At 33.5% G+C, this 25,521-nt stretch overlaps 1 protein-coding gene across 2 annotated transcripts in view; it reads right to left on the bottom strand.

Moving 5' to 3' along the window:
• Positions 1-25,521, bottom strand: part of LOC132745665 (deleted in malignant brain tumors 1 protein-like) — a 48,151-nt gene that overhangs the window by 3,106 nt on the left and 19,524 nt on the right. The window contains exons 16-43 of one of the 2 annotated variants that reach the window (XM_060734620.1): positions 25,277-25,424; positions 24,200-24,372; positions 22,627-22,786; positions 21,812-21,984; positions 21,360-21,519; positions 20,526-20,695; positions 19,267-19,426; positions 18,744-18,907; positions 18,161-18,317; positions 17,550-17,722; positions 16,349-16,505; positions 14,883-15,052; positions 13,926-14,082; positions 12,135-12,304; positions 10,757-10,913; positions 10,239-10,402; positions 9,140-9,290; positions 8,175-8,347; positions 7,209-7,413; positions 6,379-6,551; positions 5,681-5,917; positions 4,749-4,917; positions 3,692-3,819; positions 2,432-2,588; positions 2,164-2,273; positions 1,490-1,618; positions 932-1,126; positions 17-259 (exon numbers count right to left, since the gene is read on the bottom strand). In XM_060734620.1, the coding sequence (XP_060590603.1) occupies positions 17-259; positions 932-1,126; positions 1,490-1,618; positions 2,164-2,273; positions 2,432-2,588; positions 3,692-3,819; positions 4,749-4,917; positions 5,681-5,917; positions 6,379-6,551; positions 7,209-7,413; positions 8,175-8,347; positions 9,140-9,290; positions 10,239-10,402; positions 10,757-10,913; positions 12,135-12,304; positions 13,926-14,082; positions 14,883-15,052; positions 16,349-16,505; positions 17,550-17,722; positions 18,161-18,317; positions 18,744-18,907; positions 19,267-19,426; positions 20,526-20,695; positions 21,360-21,519; positions 21,812-21,984; positions 22,627-22,786; positions 24,200-24,372; positions 25,277-25,424 (4,683 nt within the window). Of the gene's footprint in view, positions 1-16; positions 260-931; positions 1,127-1,489; positions 1,619-2,163; positions 2,274-2,431; positions 2,589-3,162; positions 3,216-3,691; positions 3,820-4,748; positions 4,918-5,680; positions 5,918-6,378; positions 6,552-7,208; positions 7,414-8,174; positions 8,348-9,139; positions 9,291-10,238; positions 10,403-10,756; positions 10,914-12,134; positions 12,305-13,925; positions 14,083-14,882; positions 15,053-16,348; positions 16,506-17,549; positions 17,723-18,160; positions 18,318-18,743; positions 18,908-19,266; positions 19,427-20,525; positions 20,696-21,359; positions 21,520-21,811; positions 21,985-22,626; positions 22,787-24,199; positions 24,373-25,276; positions 25,425-25,521 lie in introns of those variants that run through there. The other variant, XM_060734629.1, reaches the window with a different exon arrangement.

The raw sequence follows: 25,521 nt of genomic DNA on the forward strand, positions 1-25,521 counted from the left end.
TCAGCAAAATATTCACCTTGTACAACAACCTGGAAATTACATGTAGATGTGAGACCCATCTGATCTGTTGCTAGGGCAGTGACCCCATAAGTACCTTCACCTAGGGTCATACCACTCTGCATACTCTGTATCAAGTTGGGGGTTACACCTGAGTTGTCAGAGACCGTCACTGCCGGCCATGTTGCTTGTACAGTCTGCTGTCCTTTAGGTACAGTTATAACCTGTTTTCCTGGGCATGTCACAACAGGAGGTGTAATATCTACAGAAATAAATTGAGGTCTCACAATCATATAATTGTAAGTTATAATTAATATATAAATATTCAATGATAAAAATTATTACATTTTGAATAATATAATAATATATCTAAAATAGAATAAAACAAATTGAAGTATTTGCAGTAGTATAAATATTTTGCATTACAATTATAAAGACAAGAGCTGTTAGAGAAGACAGTTTGTTCACTATTCAGGTCTATCATAGTAAAAATTGTACATAGAACATAACATAAAAAAAATGGAGTAATATCATATTAATGAAAACATATAAAAGAAGTACTTATTGTCTTGTATAACACTTCAGGGAATAAATAAAAGAATTAATTCATAAAGATGACTTTAATTTGGTTACTGCCGTGTAAGTATATTTATATACCTCTTATGAACAATGTTATGATGTTTGGCATTAATAGAAGTGCTTTGCCTTTGCCACTACAATAGAGTCAAGCCAGCTTGCATACTGCTTTACTCTGGCTAGGCTCTATACTGTTGGTAGCTCACTTTTTATATTTTAACATCTCAACCCCTAAACTTTGAATGGACTGTTTCAAAATCAAAGCTTGGCTAATCCATTACACAAAATCAGTAGGTTGAGAGTTAAGACAAAATGTGTGTAATAACTGGACTACTGGTTTTTAAAAACTCTGAATTACCTTTACATGCTACTGGGTATCCATTGTTACTCCAATGCCCACTTCCATAACATGTTAATTTAGCATTACCCGGGAAGTTGTAACCTTGGTTACATGTTACTGTACACACCTGGCCTGGTTGTACCTTACCAGTTGTACAACTTGCTGGTGTTATCGTGCCACCTGTTATTGCTGGCAGAGCTGCACAGGGATTTGCTACAAATAGATTTTGAAGATGACAAGGTAAATAAAACAGATATAAGACCAAGTGATATTAATAAAGAAGAGAACCCTAAGAGCAAAAGATCGCTCATCTAATAAGCAAGGCAGATAAAGTCATGTTTTAATTTCACCTTAAGTCCAAGTTTGACTCAGTCTTTAGTTTATGTGTACATAAAGCTCTTGTTCAATCATGCATTGTTTCATCAAAATTGGCTTAGAAGCCAAGGAGGTGATATTGTTTAATGAAAATTATAAGATTTCTAAAAAAATTTCTCATATACCAAACAAAATTCAATACAAATTTAAGAAAAAAAAGGATTTTAAATACAAGAAAATATGACATTTTAAAATTCTTACAGTTTCCACAACTGATTCCATCTGACTGGAGAGACATGCCTGTTGGACACATACATGTTCTACCACCTCCAGTAGTAGGTAAACATATATGACTACACTGACCATTTCCATTAGTACACCCATTTATACCTGAAATAAATAATCATATATTTTACAGTCATTCAGTTAAAAACATTACAAATCATACTCGATAGTTAAATTACATCCATAGGTGGCCATTATTCACTACCCTGTGCTAGTTTGTTACACTATATTTTCTAATGATCCCATCGTTCAAGTTCAAGTTTAGCATATACATTAAATTTACATTGATGTTTAAAAATATCCAACCGTTTTCTTTCTTAACAAACATTTGTTGAGACTTTGTGACATACACAGAAACGTTGTTGACATGTACATTTATTTTTGCAGTAATGAAAAATAGTACACATGCACTTTTTACCAAGCATAAATTACAAGTTGATCCATTGACACAATATTTACTCGAAATTTGTAGTGTTATATCTGGTAATTTTAACACACAGCAAACTGTTCACAGCTTTATATATTAAGCAACTCAAATGCCCACTTGTGCCTGAATGGATGGCACCTGAGGTCTTCCTCCATCAAGCAAGCTTGAAAGTGGACATATAAACTTTACAACCAAACCAAAACAAAAAGCGAAGTCTATTTACCACTAGGGTTGTATCCATTCTTGTGTACATGGATGCCATTAAGTCTTGCAAATCCAGGGGGTCCAACATGAGTACTCACTCCTCCACTTGTTGATAACCTCATCACTGTACTACAAAATGGAAGAAAGAAAAATAACTTTGCTTTAATTCGCTGAATGTAAGGAGATATAACAACTATATGCCTCTCAGACAGATTTTAACTTATAATAACTGCATTTTTCAGTTGTCTTAAATATCCAAAATAATAATAAACAAAAATAACATGTACCTTCTGCGCCAATCTGTATAGAATAGTGCGTCCATGTACAGTGTTAGTCCAAATATTTGAGACACTATATCTTTATATATGACCACTCTATTGCTGCCGTCTATGTTCACCTTCTCTATCTTGTTCAGTGATCCATCAGCCCAATATATCACACCAGCTGTAAAACAGACAAGTCATTAATTCAATGATCCATCAACCGAATATATTACACTAGCTGTAAAACAGACATGACATTAATATAATGATCCATCAGCCCAATATATCACACCAGCTGTAAAAAATACAAATTATTAATTCATGGATCCATCAGCTTAATATATTACACTAGCTGTAAAACAGACATGACATTAATATAATGATCCATCAGCCCAATATATCGCACCAGCTGTAAAACATACAAATTATTAATTCACGGATCCATCAGCCCAATATATTACACAAGCTGTAAAACAGGAAACTCATTAAATCAGTGATCCATCAGCCCAATATATCGCACCAGCTGTAAAACATACAAATTATTAATTCACGGATCCATCAGCCCAATATATTACACAAGCTGTAAAACAGGGAAGTCATTAATTCAATGATCCATCAGCCCAATATATCACACTAGCTGTAAAACAGGAAACTCATTAATTCAATGATCCATCAGCCCAATATATCACACCAGCTGTAAAACAGGAAACTCATTAATTCAATGATCCATCAGCCCAATATATCACACTAGCTGTAAAACATACAAATTATTAATTCACAGATCCATCAGCCCAATATATCACACCAGCTGTAAAACATACAAGTCATAAATTCTGTGATCCATCAGCCCAGTATATCACACCAGCTGTAAAACATACAAGTCATTAATTCTGTGATCCATCAGCCCAGTATATCACACTGGCTGTAAAACATACAAGTCATTAATTCTGTGATCCATCAGCCCAGTATATCACACTGGCTGTAAAACATACAAGTCATTAATTCTGTGATCCATCAGCCCAGTATATCACACCAGCTGTAAAACATACATGTCGTTTATTTTGTGACTCATCAACCATATATATCACATCACTTGTATCATATACTTACCTTACCACTATAATGATTATTAACATGATTCATAAAAAACATTAAAATATTAAATTAATTAAATTATTAAAATATGATATATACAATGTCTCAGAATGTGAAAATCTGAATAAAAACATCAAAATATCTATGAACAAATAACTTAGAAATTGTAAGTATAAAACAAGAACAAACCTGTGTTATCAACAGCTATAGCATTTGGCCAGATAATGTCAGTGTTAACTATTGTTCGTCTTTGAGAACCGTCATAGTTTGATGTCTCAATCTTTGGAGAATGTCCCCAGTCAGTCCAATAAATTTTTCTGAACCAAAAAAAAGAATGAAAATGAATTGTAAATATTTCCTAGGTACTGCTTCCAATTAAGTTATAAATTTTTACATGTGTTATTTGTTCAGGTGAATCTCAAGTTATTAATACTCCAATCAAGTAAATTTGTTCAATACATGTACTTCAGTTACATTTGTTTACTATTTAAAGTACATATTTTTGTCAATGTTGAAGGTACATTTGTCCAACGTTAAGGGTACATTTTAGAAAATATCTAATATAAATTTTTCAACATTTTAATGTACATTTGTTCCACATTCACGCATTCATATATGTTTAATATTTAATGTACATTTGCTCAATATTTAAGGTGCATTTGTTCAATACTGCACATAAATAACTATACAGACACAGGGTATGAAACTTTTTTAGATTCTTAAATTCAAGTCTATATAGAATTACAACACATGTAAGATCCTATATATACAGTATCAGGACAATATGAGTATTTTAACATGTAAGATCCTATATATACAGTATCAGGATAATATGAGTATTTTAACATGTAAGATCCTATATATACAGTATCAGGACAATATGAGTATTTTAACATGTAAGATCCTATATATACAGTATCAGGACAATATGAGTATTTTAACAACACATGTAAGATCCTATATATACAGTATCAGGACAATATGAGTATTTTAACATGTAAGATCCTATATATACAGTATCAGGACAATATGAGTATTTTAACATGTAAGATCCTATATATACAGTATCAGGACAATATGAGTATTTTAACATGTAAGATACTATATATACAGTATCAGGAGAATATGAGTATTTTAACAACACATGTAAGATCCTATATATACAGTATCAGGACAAAAAGAGTCATTAACAACACATGTAAGATCCTATGTATACAGTATCAGGACAATATGAGTTAATACTAACACTTTAACTGGATCTGCTACAATAGCCCTTGGTTCATCAAGGTCACTGTTTATAATTTCAGCCCTGGCAGAACCATCTAGAGTTACAACATAGATTTTATCTTTGCCTGTGTCTGTGTAGAAGATAAGTCTTGACTTGGAATCAACAGCGATTCCATCCGCTCTTGAGTCTAAAATGTATGCAATATTGCATATAAAAAGTCTTTAAAACAACAATAATTAATAGCCCTAATTGTGTCACAACCATGTTTCTTCATATGACACCAGTACTGGTTGGTTCCAGGAAGCAAACTCAATAGTGATTAATATAAGTTGCAAGAACTTGTTTCACAAATCGAGCTTAAATAAATATGTTTAAACCAAACAATAATGTCAAATCTTAAAATATACTGATAAGTATAAAACCCTTTAAATTAACCAATAAACCTCCTGAATTTCTTATATGGACTTGCCAAACTTTCATTTTTTTGTAATATTCATTATCAACTATTGGGATATCAAGATGAAAACTTGGAGATTGTCAGCCAGCAATATAGAACCTGGTTAGATTACATGGACATTCAGGCTGGCCTGACTCTATACTGCCTGGTGACAATGTCTTATTATTCTCTATATAGTAGGGTAACATTTAACAATTTAATAATAAAAAATGAGAATATATCATCTGGATATACATCATCTGGATATATAGAATTGTTGCTACAAAATAATTATGAATAAACAGTCATATACAATTACATGAAACATGAACATTTTATTTCAAGGGTTATTGCCTTTACTTGATGGAGAACAGCCAAGTTTACTTTTGTCTACATAACATCTCTTTTAATAGTTTAAACAAGGAAGAATAAATTGGAAAAGTTTCAGCATTCCAAGTATTCTAACTGTTTTCTGGGTATTCTAAATGCTTATGCTATATGAAGAAATGGGTACCAGTATCAAGAATTAAAACTGTTTTCTCAGCATTTCCATTGATAGATCCGCTCCTAATCTGTTTGGTTCCGACATCTGTCCAGTAAATCCTGCCATCAACATAATCATAGGCTATGGCTATAGGTTTATCATGCCCCGACAATGGCACATTCACATAACTCTCTGATTTCAGGTCCATTCTATATATCATTTTCTGATAGGAATCGGTAAATAGCAGGAAACCGTCTGGTAAACTCCCTGCAACAAACATAATACTCTATCATTTCTAGCACTATCATTTTGTAAAATTAACTACCTTATACAAATAATGAGTCAATAATCAACTAAATGAGTTTAAATAATAATAAAAAAAAAAAATTAAGTTCATTAAGTTTGCTATTTACTATTGTCCATTTGTTATCAAAAGTATGTACATCTAATAACCTGTAATTAAGGATTCAACATCTATTTGAGCCGCACCATGACAAACCCAACATAATGGGTTTGCGACCAGCATGGATCCAGACCAGCTTGCGCATCCATGCAGTCTGATCAGGATCCATGTTGTTCGCTTACCAACACTATTACAAGTAGAAAAACTGATAGCGAACAGCATGGATCCTGATCAGATTGCACGGATGCGCAGGCTGGTCTGGATCCATGCTGGTCGCAAACGCACTATATTGGTTTTGTCATGACGCGGCTCATTTATTACAAACCTGTAGCACAGGAAACCCCTGCATCTTCTTGATGTCCACAATTATGAGCTCCCCAAGCATTAGCTGGACAGTTTGCAATAGAGTTCTCATTACCATGACAATGTACGTTGTCAAGCCAGATCCTACCTGAACCCTGTCCATAATATGCACTACTTCTGGCTGCTGCACCAGTTCTGTAACAATAACAGTCAACGTTATATCATCGCTGCAGGTCTTAATTTTTAAACAATTCATGTCAAAATAATCAGGTGACCAAATTATTAAATTAGTACTTTCATTGTAATATGTAACTTTTTTTTTTCTACAGGAATTGCAAGAAATAACAGCAACTTTACAGTCAGTATTCCAGAAACACATGATAATGGATGCCAGAATATCAACACACCAGAACTGTTTGCTTTTGGAAAATTTATGCTTAACAGAGCTTTAAAGATCTACCATCCTAAAAAAAAACAGCTGTTTGATTGTCTAGTTGTTATGCCATCATAAACACATTTTTTTCATCTTATCTTTGGTCCACTAAACAAGCTCTCCCAAATAAGTAACCAGTAATTACTAATTTCTCCCTTCTAAGTGATTGACTACTAATCCCGCATAATTTCATATATCAGTGGTGAAAGACAAATGGCCATTAGACTCAATGTCATGGAGCAATTGTCAGGTAGAAATTTTGCCTTGCTCAGGATTGAACCAATGACCCCTGGATGACAAATCCTGTGCTATACCTACTGAGCTAAGCCGGCAACTTCACGAAATAATAACTGTATGACGCTCAATTGTGCTAAAGGACAAAAGCTGCATGAAATGTAATAAAAGAATTTATAAATTACCGTTGATATCCCAGCATTCCACATATGACATTGGCACTACTAGAGTTCCATTGATCATCACATATTGTTCCCCAATGATTAAATGCAAATACTTCAACACGACCTTCATAAGCATTGCTGCCGCCCAAAAGCCTTGTATAAACACTCGAGGGACTGGGTGTTGATGGGGGAAGACTTGTGGTAGGTGTTGTCACTGGTGTTGTATCTATAATGAAATAAAAAATCTAAACTATTATAAAATCCTTTCACGATAAACAAACTTCTCCAACCTTATTAATTGTACAAATGTATATTAAAAAGATGTTGTTTGTTTAATAAGAGTATTATAAAATAAAACAAGCCTTTTATTAATACAATAGAGGTATCAAACATGTTTAAAAGTGAGGATTCTTCAGGTCAGTAAAGAACTGTCTGAGTTGTGAAGAACATAAACATAATTAATTTCACTTGAAACTCTTATATTTTTTTCTTCACAATTCAAGGGAAATTTTAAAACAATGGAAAAAGTACAAGGACTGACAAGAACCAAAACAGAGCCACAAAAAAAGTAAAGAACAGTAAAAAAAAGTAAAAATATCTAAACAGAAGTATAATTCTGTAATGTATGAACAATTTCAAAAGATTCAAAGAAATAAAGGAAAACAATTGGTTTGAAAAATAAAGAATGTAAAACATTATTTTGTATGTACACAGAATTTTAAGAGAGAAGTACCTGATACTTATATAGTAAACTCCACTAAATTTAACAATATCGCTTATAATGATATACAGCTAATAACAATGCTGTTGTCCCGATCACAACTCTTGTTTTAAAATATGTTGCCTCTCCGATATAACAATATCCGGATAAACTTGGCGGTCCCTGAATATCGTTAAGGGGAGTTAACTATATTTATATATATCATAAATTGTGAGTAAGTTGTTCAGTACATAGCATAACTATACAGAAATATCAAAATAACTTACTATCAGTACAGACTACCCCAACATCTTCAGAATGACCACAGTTGTTAGTGCCCCAGTTGTTGTGTTGACAATTAGCTAGAGAACTTTCATTGCCTGTACAAATTACGTTATCCAGCCAGATCTTTGTTGGAGGATTAGACCAACCACCTCTTGTAACTTTATATGCTCCAGCACTGAAATAATAAAATACATTTGAGCCGCGCCATGACAAAACCAACATAATGGGTTTGCGACCATCATGGATCTAGACCAGCCTGCGCATCCACGTAGTCTGATCAGGATCCATGCTGTTCACTTACCAACCCTATTGCAAGTAGAGAAACTGATAGCGAACAGCATGGATCCTGATCAGATCCATGCTGGTCGCATACGCACTATGTTGGTTTTGTCGTGACGCAGCTCATTTATAATCAAACTTGAACATTATTTCTCAAACATTACTTGCTTTTGCTCCCTAGTGTATGACTTAAATAACTTTGTTGAGGACCAAAAGGCAATGCTTCATGCCAAAAGTCTATGCTCTAGGCCATGTTCATTAGGCAAACACAAAAGTTCATTTATGAGTATTCTTGAAGTCAAACAAATTTCAGAACAAAAAAGAAGCACTTTCTATATCTTGTCTCTTTTTATTAAAACAAAATATTCTTTTTTAAATGTTAAAATAACTGTATTTTCATTATAACTTTAGGATACCATTAGTTTAACAGACAGGAGCATTGAAAGGTAGTCTAAGAAATAAAGCTTACAATAGTTATACAGTACACCTCTGAAGAGAATCATCCTTTGAAAGTCGAAGCTTTTTGATTGTTGCTGTGAGGTATTGCTCAAGAGTGGGTAAATATATTGTGAAGTGTTACTTTAGAAAGAACAGTCCCTGTAAAGAGGTTCTTGCTCTACAGAGGTCCGCCATGCAGAGGTTGTACTGTATTATATATGTACATGTATATGATAAGAAAGCTACTTACAATGGTTTATTGAGATTTCTGCACACAACTTTTGCAGCATTATCAGTGAAGTAATCATCACAGACTGTGCCCCATGTTCCATTATACAAAACTTCTACACGCCCTGAGTTAGATCCACTTCCCCCAACCAGTCTAACAGATGACAGTGCAGCTGTAATAAACAGAATCACAACTTACTATTTATAACTTTCATGAAAATGTTAACCTTTAACCTGCTGCCAGCAACATATTCTACCCATGTGGCCAATGCAGACCAAGTATTGCCGGCACATCCTTGCTGTCTGGGATGCTGTTTTAATCATAAATAGTCTGAATCAATATACTACCATTATATAACATGTATTTGATATAAATGTATGTAATATTAGTTTAAAAAGAAATGTAAGATGGAAGACAAAAAAAAACAAAAAAAACTAGAAATGTGTCCATAGGACACAGGTGCTCCAACACTCCACCGATTTGTCAATCTTATGTCTCTATGTCAGATTTTTTTTTTTGGCTACATGTGCCCAAGTTGAAAACTAAAAATATTTTATTAAGTAAAGGGCAAATACTACAAATACTGAATAAATCCACAAGAAAACCTTAAGGTGCTTAAGTAGACATGCTGACCAACATTCTTGTAAACTTTCAGGCCTACAGGAAATAAACTTTTTAAGTTACGTGCAACACAAGTTAAATATTGTAAATTTTTACTAAGTCAAGGGCAATAACTCTAAAAATACTAAAAATATCCACACGAAAATACCCAGGTGCACAACTACACATGCTGATCAACATTCCTGTAAGGTTTCATGACTCTAGGTCAAATATTTTTTTAGTTACGTGCGACACAAGTTGAAAATTGCAAATTTTTACTAAGTCAAGGGCAATAACTCTAAAAATACTAAATATATCCACATGAAAATACCCAGGTGCACAACTTCACATGCTGAACAATATTCCTGTTAGGTTTCAAGACTTTAGGTCAAATACCTTTGAGCTACGTGTGACACAAAATGAGAACGGACGGACAGGCGGAAATACGGACGAACGGACAAGGGTAAATCTAAATGCCCCCCCCTATGGTGGGGGCACAACAATAAAATTAACAACATACATGTTTGACAGACCACACCCACATCCTCATCATGACCACAATTGTTGTTTCCCCATCCCTTAGCATCACACTGTAAGATGTTTGTTTCCTGGCCCAGGCAATGAAGATCATCTAGCAAGATAGGTCCTGAACCTTGTGTAAACTTCTTTGGTACAGCACCAAGCCTAAAAATACAATAAATCATACATTTCTTATATTCTCTGTTCACTTTAAACTCACTTAATTCAATAAATAATACACTTCTTACATTGTCTTTTATCACTTTAAGCTCACTAAATATAGTAAATCATACACTTGTTATATTCTCTACTCACTTTAAGCTAACCAAATTCAATAAATCACACCTGTTTATTTTAAGCTCATAAGAGACTAATGAATTTTTCATGGCACCTTATTTTATTAAAGCAGACTGAAGCCTATAGTTATTTCTAAGATATAGTGTTAAATAGTCCTTTCACCTAATTTAGTTATGCAAACAATCAGAGGGCAATCTTAGAGTCATGTAAGGGTTAATATACCTAGAGAATCCCAGCATTCCACACACCACACCTGCTGCTTTACTGTCAAATCCATCATCACAGACTGTGCCCCAGGTATTGTTAAAGTAAACCTCCACACGACCTTGATTAGCTGCTCCACCAGGTGGAGTTACCAGTCTGATTTGTACAGTTGGAACTAAAATCATGTAAAACAGCTTTCATCATTACATGTTGATATAACACTGACAAACACTGTTTATGTTTGTTTTTCTTTGGCTTTTAACTTTTTAAGAACAAGGTTTTCATAGCCTGTCCAAATTGAAAACATGGTAATCCATTATACAAATTCAGCAGACGGAGTGTTCATTTTATTGGCTTCCATCAAAATCATTCCAGCAGACAAAAGATTGGACATAACAATGAAGTTAGAAGAATATATACCTTGATATGTAACAGTTATAGGTTATAATATATACTTGGACATATAACAATAAAATAAGATGAATATAATTATATCTTGACATATAACAATGAAGTTAGAGGAATATAACCCTTGACATATGACAATGAAGTTAGAGGAATATATACCTTGACATGTAACAATGAAGTTAGAGGAATATATTACCTTGGACATATTACAATGAAGTTAGAGAAATATAACCCTTGACATATAACAATGAAGTTAGAAGAATATATACCTTGACATAAAATAATAAAGTAAGAGGAATATATACCTTGACATATAACAATGAAGTTAGAGAAATATAACCCTTGACATATAACAATGAAGTTAGGGGAATAAATACCTTGACATATAACAATAAAGTTAGAAGAATATATACCTTGACATAAAATAATAAATTTAGAGGAATATATACCTTGACATAAAATAATAAAGTAAGAGGAATATATACCTTGACATATAACAATGAAGTTAGAGAAATATAACCCTTGACATACAACAATGAAGTTAGGGGAATAAATACCTTGACATAAAATAATAAATTTAGAGGAATATATACCTTGACATAAAATAATAAATTTAGAGGAATATATACCTTGACATATAACAATGAAGTTAGAGAAATATAACCCTTGACATACAACAATGAAGTTAGGGGAATAAATACCTTGACATATAACAATAAAGTTAGAGGAATATATACCTTGACATAAATAATAAATTTAGAGGAATATATACCTTGACATATAACAATGAAGTTAGAGGAATATAACCCTTGACATATAGCAATAAAGTTAGAGGAATATAACCCTTGACATAAAATAATAAATTTAGAGGAATATATACCTTGACATATAACAATAAAGTTAGAGGAATATATACCTTGACATATAGCAATAAAGTTAGAGGAATATATACCTTGAAATATAACAATGAAGTAAGAGGAATATATACCTTGACATATAACACTGACATCCTCATTGTGACCACAATTATTGATACCCCAGTTAGAATATACACAATTATCTATGACACTTTCATCACCCTGGCAAGTCACATCATCTAGCCAAATTGGATCTTTTCCAGGACCAAAAAATGCCTCCTTCCTCAGGCCAACATTAGCTCTGCAATAAAGTACAATTATAAATGATTATTTTCTAGAAAAATAAACATAACTTAAGTATAGTGTTTGTTTCAACTTTATTTCACAATCAACAACAATTAACAAGAGCTGTCTGTAGGACAGCACGCTCGACTATTCTTAGTGCTTGATAGTAAAAGAGCCTTGATAATGTTAATTTTTTTAAGTTCACAAAAGGGCAAATTTTTTTTTATAAATTCATGTTATAGGCCTTACAGAGAGTCTAATTATACAGTAGTGGCTTGACTATTCGGAAGGTAATGTCACAAGGGTGTTTTATTGAGTATAATAATACTAATTACCTATCAGATTACATAAATTTGACAGACAAGGTACAAAGGCTTGTTATTAAGATGTTTTATCAAGTAAATCACTGCTTTATTATTATGAATGCATAAAATTATCCCAAAAAAGGCACAAACCCTTCAGTATAGTTATTGAGATAACAGCTTACAAACAAAACTTTACCATGAATTTCAAAGTTGAAAAAGGGGAGAAAAATCAGCCTAAATGCAAGATAGAATTATGGATCTTTGTCAGTGACCTACAATTATGACCCTAAATGCATATGTGAAGTTTTAAATAAATATCTGTAATAGTTATTGAGATATGTAAAACTTGCATGTAAACTTTAACCAAGATACTTAGTAGAAAAGGGGATATGAATCAGCCTTAATGCAAGATAGAGTTATGGAACTTGGTCAGTGACATACAATTATGACCCTCCAATTATGACCCTAAGTGCATGTGTAAAGTTTCAAGTAAATATCTTTGAAGACCTTTAACCTCAACCAAAATTTCTAAGTTTCAAAGGGGCAAATAATTCTGCAAATATTGCAGGCAGAGTTATGCAATTTGCAAACTGATGTACATTGTTACTATAAAAAAGGGATTTTACATTTCAATTGAATATCTCAAGCAATAATTGAGATATTTGACTTTACAAAAAAACTTTAACCAAAATTTCTAAGTTCCAAAGGGGCATAATTCTGTCAATATTGTAGGCAGAGTTATCCAACTTGTATACCTGATGTACCTTGTTACTATAAATAAGTATTGTAAGTTTCAATTGAATATCTCAAGCAATAATTGAGATATTTGACTTTACAAAAAACTTTAACCAAAATTTCTAAGTTAAAAAGGGGCATAATTCTGTCAATATTGTAGGCAGAGTTATCCAACTTGTCAATCTGATGTACCTTGTTACTATAAATAAGTATTGTAAGTTTCAATTGAATATCTCAAGTAATAATTGAGATACTTGACTTTACAAAAAACTTTAACCAACGCAGACGCCGACGCGGACGCCGACGCCGGGGCGACTACAATAGCTCTCATATTCTTCGAATAGTCGAGCTAAAAATGATTATCATCTAAACTTAAAATTGTTAAAGATTGTTTAAATTTGAGAAGTTTGTTGTAATTTCATTAACATATAATCTGTAATAAAATAGATATGTATATATATATATGTATATATGCAAAGAAGAATGTTACATAATCTTAATACAATGATGAAAAGTTGCTAATAAAGCTGCTATATCTTATTTCAGTGATGAAGGAATAAATACAATATCTGAACCTGCTGATATTACATAACTTACATTGGGTAACCAAGCTGCCGGCAGACAACTCTGGCAAAGTTTCTGTCCACTCTGTCATCACAGATAGTTCCCCATGTGCCATTGTGAAAGATTTCTACACGCCCTTCAGCTCGTGTAGTACCATTCGCTAGACGTATTGGACTGGTCTGTGTTATACCTGAATTCAATATCACAAACAATATAGCAACACATATGTACATTAAAAAAAATAAAATCAACAAAGATAAACAACAAAGCATAAATAAAACCAATAAAATAAAGAACAAAAAATGTTCTAGGAGCACAGCTAACTCACAGAAATCGATGGTTTCAATATGATATAGAATATAACACAAACAAGAAAGACATGTAATTTTAAGCTTCCTTTAATGAACATAACTATATGAAAGTATTATCAACATAAAAAGATTTTTTTTTTGTATTCAGTGTTTCGTCATGAACTTTGACCCTAGTGATCTCAAATTTGACCCTAGTGATCTAAAAATGTACAATAGGGTAAAACAACACACATAACCAAACATACCAAATAAATGGTACATGTATATGTAACAGAAATAAAATTTTCCAAATATCTGAAATCTAGAGATTCAGGTTTCAAAGAAGATTTTTGAAAAACGCATTTCTAATAAAGCAAAGTATACATCTGGGCTCTTGAGTGATTACTGACAGACAAAGGCAACAAATGTTCATTTTTGACCTTGCAAGGATAATAACTCTGTAATGCATTGATGGATCTTGCTGGTCAAAAAGAAGACTGAAACCTAACAGTCCTGTTTAATTTTGGTTCAAATTTAAATAAAAAATCAAACTGCAGACAAAGCAAAATTTGCTTTTTTTCTTGTGTTGATGAAAGTTAAGTACAAATTTGTTTCAAATAATATATAAAATGAAATTGCCCAAGTGCAGACACACAAGCCCAGACAGACACAATTGTTAAAAAGTTAGAAAGTAATTTACCACCACACACTACTCCTGCATCTTCAGAATGTCCACAGTTATTTGTTCCCCAAGAGGCGTGTCCACATAGTGCTAGAGAGGTCTCGTTACCAAGACAATTAACATCATCCAGCCAAATTTGTCCTGTACCTTGACCAAAAAAACCTCCCATTCTAGGCCTTGCATTTTGTCTGAAGAAAAATAATGCATATTTTGAACATAAGAAAAATACTGCATTTTTTTAACTGAGTCATAATGTTAAAAAAAGTTTTTATCAAGTAAAAGCAAGAAAAAAATCATTGAAATATACTTATATATTTAAAAATCATTTCATATCCTAATAGTAGATGTATAGCAAACTGGTCAGTAAATAATCGGCACTGTGAGTGGGACAGATGTATCCCTCTTGTAGGTGGCAAAACTGATATAAATATATAAAGAAGCGGACTAAAAACAGTGTGACACTTACATCCATAACCTTCCCTCCTTTCTAAAACTAATATCTTAGCGGCATGGCCGAGTGGTTAACGTGTCGGACTAGTAATCTAAGGATTGTTGACTGCGTGGGTTCAAACCTGTCAGGGGCAAGCCGTTGTTTCCTTGAGCAAGAAACTTTACATTCATTGCTTAGTACTGGTTGGTTCCAGGAACGGATTCGAGAGTGTTTCAATAAGCTTATAGCTTTCAACACAATCGAACTAAAAAAAATTTGTATAAACCAAACTAATATCTTCCGTTTTACCTATAACCTATGTGTTCCCTAGAATCTATAATTATTTCCTAGAATCTATACATTCACTCTTTCCTAGAACCTATACCTCCCTATATCATAGAATCTAACCCTACCTACAATTTATAACATTCCTCTTCCCTGTAATCTATATTTTCCATCTTACCTAGGACCTTTTCTATGAATCTTTACCTTCTCCCTTTCCTAGTATCTATAAATTCCCTATTTCCTATAACCAAATTTCCCTTTTACCCTACAAGCTAAACATTCCCTCTTCCCAAGAAGCTATATTCCCTCCCTTTCCTAGGAGCTATATTCCCACTTTCTTTTGGAGTTGTTCTTTCCCCTCTTCCCTAAAATCAACACACTCTAACATCCCTAAAATCTATAAATCTTCCCCCTAACCTAAAATATATTTCTTCCCTACAACACTTTCTTCCCTAGAAACTATACCCTCCCAAGGAGCTCTACCTTACTCTATTCTTCCCTAGCATGTATATGTATTTTCCATCTTCCCTAGAATTATATACATTCCCTCTTCCCTAAAATCTTATTATCTTCCCTCTTTCCTAGAATATCAATCTTCCCTAAAACCTATACCCTCTCTCTTCCCTAGAATCTACACATTCCCTTTGCCCTAGAATGTACACAGTCATTCCCTTTGCCCTAGAATGTACACATTCCCTTTGCCCAAGAATCTACACATTCCCTTTGCCCTGGAATCTATACATTACCAATTGATTTCAAGATAACTTACACAGGATATTGCAGCATACCACAGACAACCCTGGCATTATGAATATTCCAGTTATCATCACACACAGTTCCCCAGGTCCCGTTATATCTCACTTCTACACGACCCTCGTTTGAGTTACTTCCCCCTACAAGTCTCACCTGTAGGTTTGTCACCTGACCTAAAAGTTAAAATTTGAAAAAAGTATGATTATGTCTACATAGTTTCATGAAACTGCAATTACAAAAATCTGGAAACAAAGTGATCCCTCGGAAGCATTAATCACAACAAAATTACAAAAGAATTGCAGACTAGCTTTAATTGAGTCTGAACATGAGGGATACTAAATACGTGCAACATCCCTCACGCTCCCCCTAGCACCGGCTTGGGCAGTGCTCAATTCTCAACACTTAATAGTGCTGGCATCAATGATCTAGAAGGACCAGAAAAATATAACAACACTGAAGTGAAGTACGGGGCAACTTTTTACAGCTGCCACACAGCACTTGACACCTGCTGTTGTGAAGTATAAAAATCTAGAAGTCAACTTCTATGCTGGTAATAAGGTATGCAATAGTAAATGCACTGGTAAATATTGATACTTGACAACTAATACAAATTCAGATTAACATGTAAATATTTTTTTGTCAACTGGATATGGACAGGTCTACAACATGCAGTTCAAGGGTATGTACGAGACATATGAAAACTTATCTCAATAAACCATTATTCTTTTAGGAAATACAAAAATAGGGCCTTAGGGACGTTATAAACTAACTTGAGAAACCAGACAAGAATCTCTGTTAATGTATTCTAAAGTTTGTGTTAAAAATATTGTTTTTTGTTTGTTTTTACAGGCAGAAAGAATTCATCTAAATTGGACAAGTTGTTTAGTGGTCTATGTTGTTACTAGCAAAAGTTAGATGGACAAAACAAGACAGACAACAGACTGACTACAATACAAATAGTGGCAGCATGGCAGAGTGGTAAAAGCATCTGACTAGTAATCTAATAATAGCTAGCTGCATGGGTTCAGACCCCATCAGAGGCAAGTCGTTGTTTCATTGAGCAAAAAACTTTACACTCATTTGCTCAGTACTGGTTGGTTCCAGGAATGGATTATAAAGTGTGTCTATAAGCTTATAGCTTCCTACACAATTGAACTAAAATAAATTCTGTATAAACCAATACAAATGAACTTAAACATGAGTAAGTTTATATGTACCTCCCCTACACATGACCCCAGCCTCCTCTCCATGGAGACAATTGTGTAATAAAGGTGGGTTTGAAGGGCACTGTCCTAAGTTTGATTCTGTACCAACACAGGTCACCTGGTCTAACACAAAGCTAGAGTTACTCTGACCGTACTTGGCTCTACCATAGGCCGTGGCTCCATCACTATCAAATATGATTATCATATATTTAATCACAACAATATACATGTATCTTAGTGTTAAAAAATAATTATGCCAATATTGTAACATATCATTCTTAGTTGATATAAATTCTTAGTGAATTAATTGTTTTAATGTATTCAAGCAAGATACAAAAAAAAAATTCTCCTCATATACCAGTAATCATACAAAAGTATATATAGATTTGTGTTTTCTAAAAACTGTGGGTAAATCACTATGGTTGATTAAACCAATCTAAATGGACATCAATTTCTTTGCCTCTAGAAATCAGACTATAACTAACAAACATCCTGTCAAATTCATTTATTCTACAGCGATTTTTTTTTTATAATTCATGAAAATATAGCCAAATTGTATCAATTGAACTAGTTGTGGTATTTAAATGGGTTTTCTTTAAAAACAATCATTTTTAAATACATACGTGGTTGCACCCAGCATCCTGCACACAACTTGAGCATCGGCATTTGACCACTGGTCATCACAAACAGGTCCCCACTGTCCTCCAACAAATACCTCTACACGACCTTCAATATTACTTGGTCCATTCGCCAATCGTATCTTATAGTTCTGGACGGTAGCTGAAGAATAGATATAATAAATTATCTTCTACATTTTTAACATCATGTTACTAGTATTTGAAAATTTATTAAAGAATGGCAAATTGATGGGCCAATCTTAAAACAAAAAGTATCCACTTTTGAATATTTAGTATAACCATAACCATATAGCTATAGAACTAGTAATAGCTCTTCATGGTGGCCTTTTTCTGCAAAAAAAAAACAAAACAAACTGAAAATCTAAGAAGAATGACAAAGTTAACGATCAGAGAAAATTTTGATATTTAATCACTTAAAGTGACCTTGACCTTTAAGGTATGGACATAGGTTTGCACACACTGAATACTCTATCCTCTTTATAGGGTAAGTGTAGATTTTCCTCAGTACTTTGGCCTTCTTTAATTTTAAGAGTTTGAACAAAGATGTTACATTAAAATTCTCACTTACTATCATTACAATTAACACCAGCATCTTCTGAATGATCACAGTCATTTTCAGCCCAGCCTTTGAACGGACAGTTAGCAATACTAGACTCCGTACCCACACATTCAACATCATCCATCCATATAGGTCCCCTACCTGTACCTATAGACTTCAAAGCTGTACCACTCCTATAATTATCAACATAATTATTTAATCTATAATTTAACAACTCCTTTAGCACTATAAAGTCATTAACTCTAGAATCTTTATAAATAATACATATTCACATTAGAAAGCAATTGTTGCTAATTTTAGGCACTTAATTTAATTAATTTAAAGGTTTAATGATTTTTTTATGTAAAGACATGTAAATAAAGGGATACTTTACATAAATGTGTTATGTAAAGCTGTTCATTTTTTTACATAAAGAACAAGACTGAAATCAAAGGTTGGCATTTGTCCTAATATCTAATAATGATAATTTATACATTTTTTTTCAAACAAATATAAATCATACACATTGTAGGAATAAGAAAATAAAAATTACGAATATCCAAGTTGTTTGCAGACGACAGTAGCATCCCTATCATCCCAGGAATCATCACAGATAGAACCCCAAACTCCCTGGTAGCGTATCTCAACACGTCCAGATCTCTGGCTCAATCCTCCAGTTAACCTTAAACCTATGCCAGATGTACTCGCATGAGCTGAAACAACAAAAATTATAAATGAGCTGCGTCATGACAAAACCAACGTAATGCAATTGCGACCAGCATGGATCCAGACCAGTCTGCGCATCTGCGCAGTCTGATCAGGACCCATGCTGTTCGCTAGCAGTTTCTTTACTTGTTATAGGGTCTGTAAGCAAACAGCATGGATCCTGATCAGACTGCGCGGATCGGAGGCTGGTCTGGATCCATGCTGGTTGCAAACCCATCATGTTGGTTTTGTCATGACATGGCTCATGTAATTATAAAATGTGTATATCATTCTTTTACTGTGTGAAACAATATGAATTATTTATATTAAAATAATTTCATTTACCATGAGAAATAATTTTGTGTTTAGTCTATTAACCATAAACCATTTCACTTCACATGTTTGATTTTTGTTTTGATTATTGCACAGTATGTTTACGTTTAAACATATTTATTTAAGCTCGATTGCAAAAAAAGTTCTTGAAACTAATCTCAACCACTTTCAAGTCCGCTTCCTGGAAGCAACCAGTACTGGTGTCAAATGAAGGAGCATGGCCGTGTCCCAATTTGGGCTCGAACCCATATACATATGTAGTACAGTATGTAAGTAAATAAATTTAATATTTTCATTTTCAAGTGTAAAAAAGACAGATATCACATGCAATCTTCACAGTATTCTAAGTTTGTTGGTAATTATCAACACTTTAAAAAGTAACATGAAACAATTACCCATCTGCTACCACAGGCAGTTTAAGGGTAGTAACTGAATAATCTTTGGCAATATCCCCCCTTAAGTTGGCCATGTATATGCACTATTCAATTGTAACCAAGCCCCTTCATAGAAGGGAAATTAACTTTCAGATTTTATGACCCTTGGTTAACCAGATGGTAAAATTTCCCTTTATAAGTCTGGTTCTGCAATTTTGACTTATCGACCCAAGCCTTAAAGTCGACAAAACAAAACCATCTTATGAACCCTCGAGTGTATGTCAAAACTCTATTCATTCCTCAACTATTCCAAGCCTTTCTCAAGAGATGGGTGGGCCATGGTTATAACTGACCGATGCATAACACTTCCATTATTATATGAGTTATATTGTATGCTTACAGAGACACATAACACCAGCATCTTCATCATGTGCACAGTCATTGACACCAAGTGGTTTTCTATCACACTGCCCTATATTTGTCTCATTACCAACACAGTCAATTTCATCCACATAGATCGGTCCTGTTCCAGCACCGTAGTACGCGTTAGACAATGGTACAGCTATAGCACTGAAACATTACATAATAAATTATATAGTCTTACAATGTTTATAACCAGAAAATCATTCTCTGCTTGACCAAATATTTCGATGAAATATAAATTATTAAGAAGTAGAATATATAATTGATAAGAAAATTGTAAAAAGAGAGGTAATCAAAAAAGTATCAGGTAGAGTATCAGGTAGAGTTATTGTTCTTTGCACTTCTCCTAATAAGCATCTACGAGTATTTCAAAGTAAAAGTCAATCCCTTGAATTGATTTCTAGTTGTTTTGAATCAGAAAATAGTAAAATGGTGAGATATTTAGAATGATTTCAGGTTAAGTACTAGTATAAGAATCTAACACTGGTTACTGGTATAGAACAGAATATCTGGCTTGACGGGAACTATTTCCAGCAGTCGCGAGGCTCTGCTGAGATTTCACTGAACATGTCTACTGAAGCAGGTCCAGTTATTCATTCCATAATTAGAACAACTGAAGAGGACCACTTCACAATGCTACAGACTAAATATTAAAGCTATGCAGTTCTAGACAATAACATTGTGTGGGTAATAACCTTATTAAGACAATAAAGAGCAATATTTATATTAAGACAATAAAGAGCAAGGTTAATATTAAGACAATAAAGAGCAAGATTAATATTAAGACAATAAAGCGCAAGGTTAAACATACGTTGGTATACCAAGTTCCCGACAAGCAACCTGTGCCTCTGCTAGTCCGAATCCATCATCACAAATTGTTCCCCATACACCATTGTTGCTAAGTTCTAACCGACCATTACGTGTTGTAGTCCCACCTCGCAGACGTAGTGGACCTAATTTTAGCTGTGCAGCTGAAAAGAATACACAAACATATTAAAGTTTCCTATAGAAGATTTAGATGTGTATATATGTCTATATAGGTCTATGTAAAAACTACCTGCAGTGTGCCAAGCTAATTCTAATTCATGGGGACTAACATGATATCCTTAAATTTGGTAGAGAGTAATCAGGTGATGCTACCAGCAAAGCATCTAAGAACAGAGTATAAAGGTTTCTACGGAGGAGATTTTCAAATCAATTACGGTCTTAAAGAAAGCAATAATATATTGAATCATATTATGGTAAATGATGAGATGTTCTCACCTGTAGCACAAACTACACTAACATCCTCTGTGTGGTCACAATCTGTCACACCAAAATCACTATGGTTACACTGTGCCAGTGATGTCTCGTTACCTAGACACTTGATATCATCTAACCAGATTGGTCCTGTCCCTGGTCCATATTTGCCTGACTTACCTACCATTGCCTTCACACTAAAATAAATGGCAAAAAAAGTTATTATCACAGTAACAAATGCAATGAATCATTTGTAAACCTGTCTATTGCAAAACCTGTCACCAACAACCAAAATCTTTGTTTCCTAGAGATTGTTCCTGTGAAGAGGTTATACTGTTTGACATTTTTAGAGATAATTGTGGCGCCTAATGGTTGTTTGTTGGAGGTTTTGTTATAGACTATTGTTGTATAGAGGTTATAGCTCAAGAGGATGGCAGCACTGTATTTCTTCAACTGAGATAATTTTATTAAAAGATTTAATTAGGTTTTTGGCAGTTATTATTTGAGTTTGTTCTTTCCCTAGTGATATCAAGTTTTTTGGGACAATTTAAAAATGTAAGTATGTATGAAGTGAAAGTCATATCCTTTAATTTATCTTATTACAAATGTTTAAGATTATGACAATGAATGGTTGATTCTGTTTATAAAATTGTTATTATTGTAAAGCCAAAAACCACTGAAATTAGAAAAATCAGTATGCGAAGGGCTATTGTTATAATAAATGCATGTAATAGAATGAATAATGAAAAAATAATTGAAATTAAAGCAAGTAAGAGCATGCAATGAACTCTAATGTTTTACCTGCTCATAGTCACTTAACTGAGATGAGTTTTACTTACTATGTAACTTTCAGTGCATCACAAACAATTTTTGCAGCTTTGTTGTTGAAGTCATCATCACAAACTGTACCCCACTTTCCAGCATAGTTCACCTCAAGTCTACCTTCATTATTACCAGGTCCTCCTCGTAGACGGTATGTCAGATTGGTAGCAGGAAAGTCTGAAATGGTGATTAATTAATGATTAATATATTGTTGGTTATATTGACAGTTTATATGCCACAGAGTACATGTATACGGTTGTAAGCTTTTTACTGTGCAATAAAAACATTTATACATGGATATGTAACATGTCATAAGCATTCAAACAAATTTGTACTAACAACACAATGTCTCTATTCCCAGAAAAATGATTTTTTTTTTTCATTTATTTAGTAGCCACATCTATTAAATAACAGCGTCACATCCATTATATAACATGTCATGATAATCCAATGACAATCAACATTGCAAACATTCAATATTATAAAAAAATCAATTGGATTTTTTTTTTAATTGATTATTATTTCAACTCTTAAGAAATTTTTAACTCTTAATGACTTAACAATTTATAAATAACTAGAACTCCGCGAGTCGGATGTGTCGCCTTGTGAACAATGTAGTTTAGGGGAAATGGCCAGGACAAAAATGAAATATGAAAAATAACAAAGGGCAATAACTAAAAAAATAATAAGTGCAGAGCAGCAGTTTCTGTACACTGCACTTCTTATCAATAAGATCTATCATTCTATGATGTTTCAAGTCCATAGCTTTCATACTTGACCAGGACAAAAATAAAGTAAGAAAAGCAACAAAGGGCAATAACTCAAAAATAAGAAATGCTGAGTATCAGTTCTTATGCACTGCACTTCTTTTTAATGAGATCTATCATCCTATGAAGTTTCAAGTCCATAATTTTTATACTTTCAGAGAAATGGCCTGGACAAAAATTAAGTATGAAAATAAACAAAGGGCAATAACTCAAAAAATAAGAAATGCAGAGTACCAGTTCTTGTGCACTGCACTTCTTCTTAATGAGACCTATCACCCTATGAAGTTTCAAGTCCATGGCTTTTATACATTAGGAGAAATGGCCCGGACAAAAATAAAGTATGAAAATTAACAAAGGGCAATAACTCAAAAATTAGGAAGTGCAGAGTACTGGTTCTTGTGCACTGCATTTCTTCTTAATGAGATCTATCATCCTATGAAGTTTCAAGTCCATAGCTTTTTTAGTTGAAGAGAAATGGCCCGGACAAAATTAAAGTATGAAAATTAACAAAGGGCAATAACTCAAAAAATAAGAACTGCAGAGTACTGGTCCTTGTGCACTGCACTTCGGGTTATTGAAAGAAGCATGCATACCAAGTTTGAAGTCAATCAGACTTATAGTGACTGAGTTATGCTCCGGACAAGCTTTAGCGGACGCCGACGCCGACGCCGACAACGACAACGACGCCGACACAGATGCCGCCGCCGCCGACACCGCCGACAAAAGTAACCCCTATATGTCACCTTTTCAAGGCGACACAAAAAACTCGGATCTGCCATATGTTATGAGAACAACATAAATACCGGTATATTAAGATACTTACTGTCCATGCAAATAACACCAACATCTTCCTTGTGTGTACAGTCCGTGTCTCCCGGTGCACTTGTATCACACTGCATTAATGTCGTCTCGTTCCCGAAACATGTAACATCATCTAACCAGATTGTTCCCGTACCAGACCCAAATGCTCCGGCTCCCGCAGGTAATGCATGCTGACTGTAAAACAATGATTATAAAACATATATATTATAGGATAGTTTAAAAAAGCTAAAGTAATAAAGAATATCTTTCAAATCACAGCACATAAATATTATCTTTAATCTTTGTTTTTGTTTAATTTTAAGATCTGAAAGAAAATGTATTTCCAATATCAGCACCATCAGAAAACACATTCAATGTTTAAGAAATAATATTATAATTGTTAAATAGCTTAAATAAAATATACATCTGACAAATTAAAATGTCTAGAAAAAAAAGTTTAGATAGCCTTAAAATTGTGCTCTTAAAACTGTGATCTATTCACAAAACAATCTATTTATAGAGACAGAACCAGGTTTTTACATGCTGTATTAAAAGAGGATAACCATTTCTTACATGATCAGGACAAACTGACATCCTTTTTGTTCTCACTACAAACAAACATTATATAATAATATTTTGCTGCATATGCATTAAGAATTTGACAGTTCACATATATCTGCTGTTTATACGGATCATTTATACTTTGTCATTTATATCATATAGAATATTAATCTCGACAGGGACTTTGGATTCTTTCATGTGAGGAAGCTATCCAGCTAGCTTACGGAACGTCTGTGGTTCTACTCAGGTGCCCGTTCGTGCCTGAAATAATGCATGGAAGGGCACCTGAGTTCTTCCTCCATCAGTAAAGCTGGAACGTCGCCATATGACCTATACTGTGTCGATGTGACGTAAAACCCAAAACAAACAAACAAATATAGAATATTAACCCCCCGGGGATATGGCTGCCACTTTTGACAAGGGAAGTAAATATTGTAAAAATCTGGAACTATCTGTAGATAGGTATCAGGCAATTGCCACATCACAATGTAGTAATCTACTGTTGCACTGCTAAACTATATAATATAGAACAACTTACTATGGAAGATGTAAACTCTTGCACAGAACTTTTGCTGCATTGACATCAAAATGATCGTCACAGACTGTGCCCCATTGTCCACCTAAATTCACTTCTACACGACCATTGTTATTACTGGAACCATTCACAAGTCGATAACTTGCAGCAACTGAAATAGCATAATTATTTTTGTATCTAGAAAGTTTCAAATAGAATTTCCTCACTTTGTGATTATTTATCCTATAAATATTCAAACATATTTGTGT

This window comes from Ruditapes philippinarum, unplaced genomic scaffold (genome assembly GCF_026571515.1).
Source record: "Ruditapes philippinarum isolate M1 unplaced genomic scaffold, ASM2657151v2 ctg211_1_1_1_1, whole genome shotgun sequence".
Lineage (NCBI taxonomy): Eukaryota > Metazoa > Mollusca > Bivalvia > Venerida > Veneridae > Ruditapes > Ruditapes philippinarum.